Genomic DNA, 12,102 nt, shown 5'->3' on the forward strand with positions numbered 1-12,102 from the left:
GTAAGCCACATAAATTATTAGTGAGAACAGCAATTACTGTGCTGAACATCTCTGTATGGGTATGATGATCTACAGTGATAAAATCTGCATAGCTGGCCCTTGTACGTTGTATTCCTAAAAATTTGGATGTAATTTGAAGTTGATCATTGCTATTACAGGTTTAAAGGGAGACCTGTGCATAACGTATCTCTTGCACTATCCACACATTCAAACCGTAGACACTAACAAATCAAAGTACACTTTTGTCGATTTTCATTCTATGCTATGGGCATAAACCAAGGTCTTAGTTGAATGGATACTTTTGAATGTCTTGTCCTGAAAAACAACCTGAAGAATTCCACAAATTCTTAACTTATCACTCTAGCACCTTGGATTCAGAGACTAACATCACATTTCAATAAAAGTAGTAATAACAGTATGACTAGCAGCTAAATGCATCACTGCACTCACAGATACACACAAACACCTAACAAGGACATTCGCTGCATTGCTAATTTAATGCACAGAAAAAGTTTGGTAAGTCCTTTCTTACACTTATCATTCATGAACCTTCGACAGAACTCTTGAAATGTTCCTCGGTAACTCATGGTCCTTAGGGAACGATGAAACTGGTAATATGATACCACAAGGTCTTTGGGGTTGCGAGCCATATATATTACCTATAAATAAGTGATGTTAAGCTAGTTAGAATTGATTCTTGCACATTTTATGAAACTCAAGTAATTTTGCAATCTCAATCAAAGTATCGCAAGTTACCTTGGACTCTCCACTATGCAAATCTGAAGGCAAGAAGCTATATGGCAAATGGCTTTTGATGAGACGGGGAGATGTCAGCTCCTAAATTAAAAGTGAATTACAAAGTGATTATTTTCATGCATTTAAAACGACTGACATCATTTACAGAAAATTTTAATTCAGAGCTAGCTCATTATACTGCATCCCATTGTCATGTATATACACATATATATAAACATATATACATATATATATATTTATATACACATATATATCACCAAAGTACGTATATGAGAAGTTAGGTATAGAAAACATTTAAAAAATGACCTCCTGGTCATGATTTTGTGACTCTTCAATACTCTGTTTTCTACATTCCCAACCCACACCGTTAGGACCATATTGCAACATATCATGTATTATTTATTGTCAATGGCAGTATTTCTTATGTACAGGTTTGTGCAACTTCAAACTGCAAATCACTAAATAATGAAAAATGTAGCTTATATCAATAAATGGGATATTAGCAAAGGGAAAGATGATGCATAAATCATAAATATAAATATATCTGTTAATGTTTCAGAAATCACCAAAGTTACAATGAATTAAATTTTGAAATATACACAAACCATAAAAACATCAAGAACAAAGAGAAGATGAAAAACAACAAAATGAAGTTACAATGAAGCCTGAAAGTCTACAACAATAGAGCCTGAATAGTCCTGAGATGTAAACATTGTGTTTCCAAACAATTCCATGACTACAAATGTGCAGTGCAATTCTAACATCAGAAATATAGGATTTGATGGGGTAGATGGGTCTCTAACAAAAAAACTCTCAAATATGAAATATTCTGAAAGAGTAGGCCAAATTCATAACAAGCACAACAGCAGGAAAATTGCATGTTAAAGTTTTAAACATCAGACTTGGCACAATGCATGGAATTAAATGTCCCTCCTTGAATTCCATTTAGATAGTTAAGACTAAGTGAAAATCAAGTTACCAATTGTAAAGAAGAAGACATAGGAGTACTGGAATTATTTTCCCCACAAAAACCTTGACATTTTTGTTGAATTTATAAATAACAATAAGTACTTAAACTATTATGGTGACCAGCAATACTGTGTTGATTTTAATGGTATCCCTGATGTTTTATCAGATAGAGGCACATTAAAACCATTTTGCGTTGATTAAATAAACATTTTCTCTAAAAGAAAAAGGCTTGTGTGAAGATTCTAGGTCAGGTCAGGGGTTGTAGTCAGAGCTACGTCTGATCATTAAAAATTATTGTGAGCTCCTAACAGAGAAGCAACTCGCACATTGTTACCAGATGCTCCTACACCCAGCTTCATTGACTATAAGCCTAATGTCCATAGAGCCAGATAGTATGGTTTGAAGATAATACTTTGACTAGATGCACTATGACAGGGATACTTTGTGTGTCAGTGACAGACACTGGGAGCAAGATGCCAGATGTGTGTAAATGTGATACTTTGAAATAGGAAAAAAATTCAACTGAAGAGTTAACTTTATGTTTATATGGATTTTATGAAACTCGTCAATTTCATTTTCTCCCACTTCAAAGTCCACAGTTACAAACAGCAGGCATCGTGCTCCCAATCACCTGTAGATATAGAGCTATATATAAAACAGAAAAATACAGCAATTTGTTTAAATGGGAGGGATTGAAAGTGAAGAAACATGATTCATAAAACATTAAGATGTAACAGACTTAATTTAAAGTGTATAAAATCATTAAGACTTAGGGGTCTATTATGATGGTGGGCGGATCGCCCCCGTCATATTAGTATGGCTGGGAGGTCCATGGCGGACGGAAAGACTGTCTGCCGCCTTTCCGCCGGTTGACGGGTCAACTGGGCGTAAAATGTGTATAATATGCTGGCGGTGTCTGCAAGACACCACCATCCTCATTATGATCATGGCGGAGAGCAGCCTTTCCTGTTGCGTGAGGGGGTTGGGGGTGCACATAGGGGGTACCTATGGTACCCATTTGCATGCACAAGTTGGCAGGCACTGCGCGGTGCCTGTCACACTGTGCATGCAAATGCAAGACATGCATTTTTTACATTGTGGCAGATGCTGCTTACAGCAGCGCCCGCCGCAATGTAAACAAGCATGGGCCATGCCAATTGGTTTTGCCATATTAGTGTATTATGAAAATATGTCCTCGGTGCAGTGCAGAGTTGAAAAAGCATTCCAATGACACATGCGTGGCCTAGACAGGGCAGAAGAGGAGCCCACTGGTAGTTGTCAATCAAACACAATAGGTCACGGAAAAAAACTTGGAAATCTTGGGGAAGTGGTTCAGCTTTCACAGCTAGTTATTCTAAAGGCTCTTCCAGCCCCTGGAACACCAATAAAAGAAATTCATATCCACTCTTGACTTCTGCTGCAGAAGCATGAGTTCTGTACCAGACTCTGGAGCTGTTGATTCTTTTAGGGTTTCTCTTCAGAACCATCTGTAACAGAGCTGTGACTTCCTAACCATATATTAAAAAAACTAGGCTCTACATGTTCTTTTTTTTTGTGCAGATTTATAGAGCAGGAGCTCAACCCGAAGGTATTAGAGCGCTTTACATGAGCACCAGTTAACTTACACAAGGACACATTACTTATCTATTTATTTTGTTGACCCAGGGAGATAGATATAAGGGATTTGGCACTCTGAAACTGAAGCTGGTTCATCAGTTCCAGCGTCGGCAGCTCTTGTCGTTAAGCCACATCGTCTCCAACTGAATAGTTTGGCATAATGTTCAAACAATATTCCAAAGAGGAAGGGTTACAACCCCCGGAATACGTGGAGCTGCACGCTGCACATGCTCGAAGAATATAGGTTTGGTGTCAAAGTATTGTCTAGGAGAGTTTGTAGACCTTGGTCCAACAGTCCTTGTCTAACCGCACCATAACCTGCTCTGAAGCGATGGAAAGCATTATTTTAAACATATATTCCAAAGCAGGAAATGGCGGCCACAAGAGAAAGGCTGGTAGCCCTGTGCTCGTCCACTAGAGCGGGTGACCCCTCTCAAGTGCAGCGAGCAGGCAGTTTGTGGAAACCACTAAGCCTGGCCCTGTATTCCGCCATTGTCAAGCGTGCAGGCACCAGGCCCCCGGAGAGGCAGTGGAGGGACAGGGCGGAAGTAATGAATGCTCCCTGGCTTAACCATGGCACGGCAAGTATATGGAAAACAGGAGCTGTAATTAGCACACCAGGCACTGGGAAGCAGGGAGGGTTCAAAAACTGTGCCACGGCTTTTCATATGCAACTTTGTGCATTCACAGCAGGTTAATAGCCACTATTTTATACTCGCAAAATAAATGTCAAAAGCGCACGTGCTAACAAATGGAATACACAAAGGGGCAGATTTACAATAACTGGCGCATCGCTGCATATCAGCAGGGATGCGCCAGTTATTGTGTGCAGCAGCTCTGCCACCCTGGATGCGCTGCATTTAAAATGCAGCGCACCATGGGGCAAAAACTGCAAAAGGGGCGCATTGCTGGAGTTGCGTCGCAAGCGCGATGCAGCTCCAGCAATGCTCTGGGGGGCCCTATCTCCACAATGCTGCGTCAATCCTTACGCCTGCTTCAAGCAGGCACAGGGTTTTGACGCAGAATGGGCCCAAAAGTGACTGAGTGAAATCTTGTAGATTTCACTCAGCCATTTTTGGGAGGCGTTCCTGCTCCGGTACGCCTCCCCCCCTGCGATGGAACACCTCCTTCTGGCGCAGGGCTTTACAACGTGACGCATCTGGGAGATTCGTCACGTTGTAAATACCCCGCACCATGGCGCATCTTTTGCTGTGTAAAAGAGGCACAGGGGGCTTGTAAATCTGCCCCAAAGTGCCTAAAATCACAGCGCAGGTGCAAGCACTATAACCTTACCTCCAATATACAGAATAATATACCACCAACTCTATTTTATTCTGAGGCACTTAAAGGTAAGGGTTCAGGAGGGCAGTGGGGCCAAGGGTAGCATGGGTCACTTGTCCCAGCTTTTAGATGAGTTGTGACATCACAGGCAAATGATTAGTAATAATAATAGGATCTAAGAGGCGCTCCACAGCTCCCATATGTACGTATACATTTATAGAAAACATGTAACAGAAATATGAGCTCTGATGCCAGTGTACGCGAAATCATTATTCTTGCAGAAGGCAAGCATTGCCTGCAGTTTGTGCTATACCACTAGACGCTACTCTCTCTAGTGATACATTGTTGTTTGTGCTACATACACAGTTCTGCTCGTCTAAGCGCTAATAATAACGTATTATGACGGAAGGATGAAAGGGCTCTGCCTAGATTCGAACTGTGACCTTCTGATCATAACCTGCTGATAATGCGAGGTCTAATCACGCGTAATTTTCGTGGTAAAAAAAGAGTCCAATCGTATGAATAGTTACAGCCAGGTGTATGTTTGCTATAAATGAGTTGGGACACATTTCAGGTAAGAGAAAAAAGGATAAGAAGGCCCAGTTTGAAAGGAGCTTCCGAACTGTAATGGTTGTGTGCGTTTTGCGAAGTTCCTGGCGCAGTTGTATCAGGGCTCCCAGCAGGGCTGGTAGGTGCTAGTTCCGGTTAGGCGAGCAGTTTTTACAATCTTGGAAAGATGGACCAACGGGTGCCTAGGAGGAGGCAAGTGTCATCTGCGTGCATGGTCAAGATCAAACACAGATGCGGAAGGTGCAGAGGTGAACTCACTATAGCTGCACACGGATAGATTCAGAAGTATGGCTTTCACTGGATGGCAAGCACGGAGCAAAGTTGATGTAAAATCCTTTCTCCAATCTTTGCTGAACCCTGCTGACGACTGGTGCGGGGGTGTCCCTGACCTCGTTCAGAGCCGTGGACGGAGTCAAGGGGGAGCCAGAGAGCTTTAACATCGAGGGGGAGAAAAGTGTGTGATGACCCCCCCAACCTGTAAATTATAAATAACATTACTCCCACCTGTTCCCCAGATTCACAAGCCTCTGCAGTGCCCGAGCCCCTAAGACAATCGGAAATCTGATGATTAGAAGCCGGACATGCGTGTGGTGTTTTGTCGCGCATGCGTGCGATGTAAGGCATCGCGCGTATGCGAGACAAATAGTGCGAATGCACCCACAAATGAAATAGGTGAGTGGAAATAGGAAACAAGCACTGAAAATGCAATAGGACACGTATTTAAGGTAGTCCTAATGCATTTTTAACAGCAGTGCAGACATAAAAGAGGCATGAAAAGGAGGGGGTGGGAAGATTGTTTGTGGTGGAAAAAGTCACGGAGTATGGGAGGGAACAGGGAGAGGCAGAGGAGCAAAACAGTTTAGGGAGTAAAGGGGCTGATAGCTGCATCAGGGAAAAATTGACGAACATGCCCATCAGGAGGCGGGATTACCAAGCCGAGCACCAATCACAAAGCAGAACATATGATGCAAGCCAATCAAAAATAAGCCTGGAAAGTGGGCGCTATAGAGTATACAGCATCTCTCACCGAGACAGCGCATGCGCTGCCTAGGCGAAACCTAAAAATCAGTGTGGCTGGAGCATCCTAATTTGAATGACGGGACGGCCGAGCCTATGGCGTGCGGTCCCTTTTGCAATTGCGATGGGGGGGGCGGACAAAGTCCTCCCGCCATCGATTACTTTTTCCCATTTAGAAAAAACTGAAAGCACTTTTTATCATAAATTTGGCACTGTGTCTACAAGCCACTGAAAGCGAGATGCATAATATTTGTAAATGTGACACTTTGAAATGTGAGAAAATTAGAATTAAATTAAATTTTTAAGTTAACTTCATTTTATGTTTTTTTCCCAGATTAAAGCATTCAGAAACATAATTTTGTTCTCCAGCTCAATGTTTTTAACGAGTTGACAAGGTAGTTTAAGAGTTAAATACCTCAGTGCTTCAGTTCTTCACCTCTACATATCATCCGGGTTTGTAAATCTGCAGCACTGCCCATTATCAAGCCCTTCTGTCTGCAGCAATTAGATTTTAATGTAAAATAAACAAAGCCTTCCCTTAACTTCCAAAGAAAAATGCAACATTTATTGTCCCAATGTTTATTGAAATGTAACTAAAAGATGAAAGTTTCTCTGGCGGTGTCTGCGAAATACTGGTAGCTCAGGATCGACTGGTTGGAGATACATGTTCTAGATTCTTTGTAGACAGTAATGGTTGTTTTCTGCAGGTACTACTTGATTCAATGGAGTAGGAAATATCTACAATCCTTTCCCATTAAATAAAGATTATGGGGCTGATTACGATGGCGGACGGACTGCCACTGACAGGCTGTTGGTCGGGGTCACTCCGCCACCTTAATGCAGAAAGACTGACTGCTACGGTCCAGACGGGCAGATTCAATCTGCCCGCCCACTAATCATTACATTTCGGCGGTGCCTCCCAGGCACCGCCTTAGGGATTGTGATATCCCTTTCCGTCTGTAGTTCTGCGGCGATCAACCCGCCGTGAAATGGCTGGCAGAAATGGATTTGGGGGCCCGTAGCGGGCCCCCCTTTATACTTGGGGCTGGGACATGTATACATTTTAGCACGATGTGCCAGGCACCCCATGGTGCCTGCCACGTAGTACTTGCATATGTGACCTGTCTTTGTTTTATACTGTGGCGGGTGCTGCAGACCGCAGCACCAAAAAACATAGGCAATGCGACCGCCTCTGTGGCGGTCACATAGTAAAGCCACCTTGTAGGCGGGTAGTCCCAAATACGAAACAATGGCAGACTGACTTTAGTCACTATGTTATTAAACAGCACTGAAGGTGTCATTTACAGGGCTGTATGGTACACGCACATGGAGGCGTTTTGTGAAGCCCACTTAAGCTCGAGGTGTCTACCGTCCAAGGGAAAGTAGGCAGTCATCACTGAACTCTGGCACAGTGTAGAATGGAGTGAATGCACTAAATTTGAACTACTATTCCATCAGTCTAAACTCTTGCACATTGCAGAGCGACAGAAGCACTTTTAGATCACTGAGTATAATTTTCTTTGTGTTTGGCGATGTCCTGGTAGGTAATCATGTTACAATGTTGCTACAGCTAGAACTTGCAACTTGAATACCACATTCCCTTGCCTGTTGAGGATTGTTTGTATCACCTATTCCATCACAGAGAATTATCTTGAAAGTGTATTATCGATGGAAGCGTACTTTGACATTGACCACATTTTTAACTATTGAAACTAACATTTAACTTACTTAGGAATTATAGTGAGCACTTTAACTTTGTATCTTTGATGAAAAATGTTTAACTTGAAATAACTTCTAAATATTGTAACTTGGGTTTTCCATTTAACCATCTTTAAAAAAAGAAGGCAAGCAAGAGGACGTCATTTCCCATCACCCACCATTAAGCACTGTATCATCTCCCTCTGGACCCACTTGTTCCTCACTCCACAGAAAAGAGCAATTTCGTCCACCTCTTCTTCAGTGAAAAATACAGAAGATCAGACAGCACATAGACGATACCAAGCCTGCTCCATCTCTCACACCCACCCCTTCTGTAGAACCCAACAAAGGTCAGTCTAATTGTTTCCACTGAGCACACTTCAGTGTGGTGTGTGGGATTGCTACAGGAGATGTTGTGCACAAGACAAACCTCTTCCGCCTCAATGATCTAGACCCCCCACCAGGTGCCCATGTGTACATAAGTGGCCTGGCGTGTTTAACCGGCTAATAGCATTACAGGTGCATTGTTAGCCTCTCCATTCTGTTCGGCCCTATCCCGGGCTTTGAAGGCCTCTAATAATTCATCCCAGGCCATAGCAATTGGTATTTTCCGCAGCCCTCGTTTTTCTTCTCTCCGAATCACCTTGGTTTCAGCCAGGCCCCAGTGTCCTACTTCCTACCTCCAGGTAGCGAGTGTTGGTGGCCCAGCCAGCCCTGCTAAGTTATCTGATTTGTAAAGTGCATGGATGCCCCAGCAGTGGGGTGTCACAGCGCTGATCCAAGAGATAACCAGACAGAGGAAAAAGGGTGGGCAGATGATTAAACAGGGAAAAGCCAGTCAATTGTCAAGTTTTTCTTTGATTTAGTTCTCTACTGAGAACAACACATTTTAAAAAATGCATTTGCTAGAAAACACTAACAAGGTAATCATTTCAATACAATTTAAAAACGTTTTTTATAAATGTAAACAAATTATTACACACAAATTCATCAGGCGTCGATTTAAGAAGCAAAATGAGGCCTTGCACTGAAGTAATATTGCATCAGGTTCAAATTGGTTTTAAGTACCGGTGTCTGGCCTCGGCTAATGTCAAATTTGAGCATGCAAACAGAACATGCTGTAGATCCTGCATTCCTCCATTACAAAGATCACAAATCTTTACTGCCTTCCTGAAAGCCCCATGATTTTGCATGCTTCTGATAGTACATGGAAGAGCATTCCAGAGAGAGGAAGCTTAGGCACAGAATAACTGACCATGTGCCAGATGTTGGTTCGAAGAGAGCAGAGCGTGTTCCGGTACATAAGGAATAAGGTGGTTAGCTAAAATGGAAGGGTCTTGGCCATAGAGGATTCTATGAGAAATGCACTAGGTCTTGAAATTAATTCTCTTCTCAACCGGTAGCAAATGCAACTTACGTATTGAATTGGAAATAGAACGGAATGTAGGGAGGGAGAGGAGAGTCCGGGCCGCGGCATTCTGCACCCTCAGAAGGCAATTAATACCAGCTTTATTGACACCCAGGTAAAGGGAATTACAGTAATCCAGTCCAGATAGTATAGTAGACTGGATGATAGTCTGATGTGTTTGAGCATCAAAGAACCCACATAGTGGCTTAAGTCCACGTAGAAGCACAATCAACTTAGACAACCCTTTTTTTACAATTTCCTTAGGGGGCAGGGGTTCCCTGCGCAGCTGGCCACCAACGATCACTCCATACGTGGGTATCTTCCCAGAAGAAGAAACTCAGATTTGCTTGAATAAAACTGTAGGCAGCTAGCTGCCATTCACTCCGCAATGGCCATCAAGTCATTCTGAAATTTGACTATATGTTGGACCGAATTATTCAAGAGAGTGATCACAAGCTGAGTATCATCAGCGTGGGAGACCATGGAGGCCCCTACCTTTTGCAACTCCCGCTAGGGGTTGTATGTATATTTTGAATAGTGTAGGGCTCTGAGCCGAACCCTGCGGGACCCCATGTTGTGCAGAATGCACCTGAGAGCATTATGGAGGGGAAATCACGTGAAAGGATCTGTCTGATAGGAAAGATACAAACCAGTTAAGGGCGGAGTCTCCAAACCAATGTCTTGTAAATGATGCAGTAAAATCTTATGCGATATAGTGTAGAAGACGGTGCTGAGATCGGGGCTGAGGTATTGCCCTTGTCCAAAGAACTCCACAAATGTTGAGTAATTGCCAGCAGAGCCAATTTGGTGCTGTGGCAGGGTCTAAAGCCATTCTGTGAGGGTTCCAGTATTTTGTTGGACTCAATGGAGGAGAGGAGTTGGCCTAACGGCTAGGGCGGTCGACCTCAAATCTGGGGAACTGGGTTCGGTTCTCTGCAATGAAGCTGAACATCCTGTGATTCTGGACAAATCACTTAATCTCCCAGTGCCTAACACAAATTAATGTGTCCTCATGTAACACAACTGGTGCTCTGTAAAGCGCTCTGATGCCTGATACCTTCGGGTCAAGTTCTCTCTATATAAAACTCAGATTAAAAAAAAAATACTTGGTCAGAATAGTTGATGTAAGACTCAGTGACTTTGGCCACGAAAGGAAGCAGTGAAATAGGGCGAAAGCTTTCAGGTTTAGAGGTCATCCAAGGTCATTTTTCTTTACCAAAGGGATAACCTTGGCAAGTTTCCATGAGGCAGGCACTTCTGCAGATGCCAAAGACAGATTTCAACTCACAGATAGTAGGTAGAAGCTGCTGTAGGAATTTCAGGAGCAGATCTGGTTTAAGTGGATCAGATGGTGATCCAGATTTTATTTTATTACAGGGGGTACTCAGTACTTCATAGGATAGTGTTGGGAAGGAAGATAGTAAGGTGCCAGAGCAGCTAGGCAGATGTATGTGACCTTCAGTGCTAATGGGGGGTAGGGAGGGATTTGTGGATGTCCTTAATGTTCTTGTCAAAGAAAATGGCTAAAGCCTGGCAGAGTTTAAAGTGATGGTAGGTGTACTTGCTGAGGAGTGATCTCTAATTTCATTCAGCAAGGAGAAAATACTATTAGCAGGGTTGTTGCTATTTTTTATTTTCTGCAAAGTAATTGGCTCACGATTTTGGTATAGATGTATGATAGGCTTTAATAGCTAAACAATATTGTATCTTGAGGGCAGGGTCATAGTGGCATTTTCATGCGCGTTCTAGAACTTTTCAACTTTTCCTCATCAGGGTTAGAGCCTAAATAAACGAAGGACTGGTCTGTGTTCCACAGCTATAAGTGTATTAGGCACAAATACATTTGTCAAGGGTATGCGTGAGCCATTCATGAAGAAGGCTGTTAGCTGCTTCAATATCAGCAGGCAATTGAGGCATCTGAATAACTAGAATGTTTCGAAAATTATTGGCATCTAACTTATGCCAAGGATGTTTTAGAAGAGGCTTGGAGTGGGTGTGTGGAGGCGGGTTTTCACCCTGAAGTGTCATAGAGATAGGAAAATGGTCTGTCCAGGCCAAGGGAAGGGGAAGATAGACTTTTAGGGAGGGTAAGTTGGTGAAAACCGGGTCTAAAAGGTGACCGGCGAATTGAGTTGTACTGGGGACACATTGTGATAGTTGACAGGCTGTGAGATCCGCCAAGAAATTGATGATCTCGCCGTCTTGTCTGGCCTCCAAGTGGAGGTTAAGGTCCCCCACAATGTTAAAATTAGCAGATTTGGCTGCCAAAAAGGTGACTAAATTCAGGAGTACTTCCCTGAAATCTTTGGATGGGCCGGGGGGGGGGGAGGAGTGCTGGGTATATAAGCAGTCCTGATGAAGTAAAATGACAATTTAGTGAGATTTTAAAGAGGCTGCTTTCACAGTCCGCAATCGTTTCACTGATAAAAACGCAAGCGTATCTGGTTTTGCAAATAACTGCAATACCTCCTCCTCTGCTCCCCTTTCCATCAAGTTTCTTTATGGAGTATCCCTGAGGTAGCACCAACTGTGGCTTGACCTCCGTATAAGGGGTAAGCAAGGTCTCTGTCGATGTTTAAGTGGCGTTGTGGGGTAGACTGGTGTGCTCAGCCAGAAAAGCTGTTGAATGCGGCTAGAGATTGCCCTAAGAAACATGAAAATATATGGGGTAAAAGGTGGAATCACTTTGGTCTGGGCTTGCTATGATAAGTGTAGGTCTAGGCGCTAAATTCCGTTACGCTCGTGGAATTTGCGGAATTTAGGTAATTTCACGTTCCGTGGAATTG

General features: G+C 43.1%; 1 protein-coding gene across 1 annotated transcript in view; it reads right to left on the reverse strand.

Moving 5' to 3' along the window:
* SULT4A1 (sulfotransferase family 4A member 1) overlaps positions 1-12,102 on the reverse strand; it is a 154,797-nt gene that overhangs the window by 42,081 nt on the left and 100,614 nt on the right. Inside the window, exons 3-4 of the mRNA XM_086922306.1 lie at positions 757-837; positions 533-659 (exon numbers count right to left, since the gene is read on the reverse strand). Coding sequence (XP_086778432.1) covers positions 533-659; positions 757-837 — 208 coding nt within the window. The remainder of the gene's footprint in view (positions 1-532; positions 660-756; positions 838-12,102) is intronic.

This window comes from Lissotriton vulgaris, chromosome 1_1 (genome assembly GCF_964263255.1).
Source record: "Lissotriton vulgaris chromosome 1_1, aLisVul1.2, whole genome shotgun sequence".
In the NCBI taxonomy this organism is placed as follows: Eukaryota; Metazoa; Chordata; class Amphibia; order Caudata; family Salamandridae; genus Lissotriton; species Lissotriton vulgaris.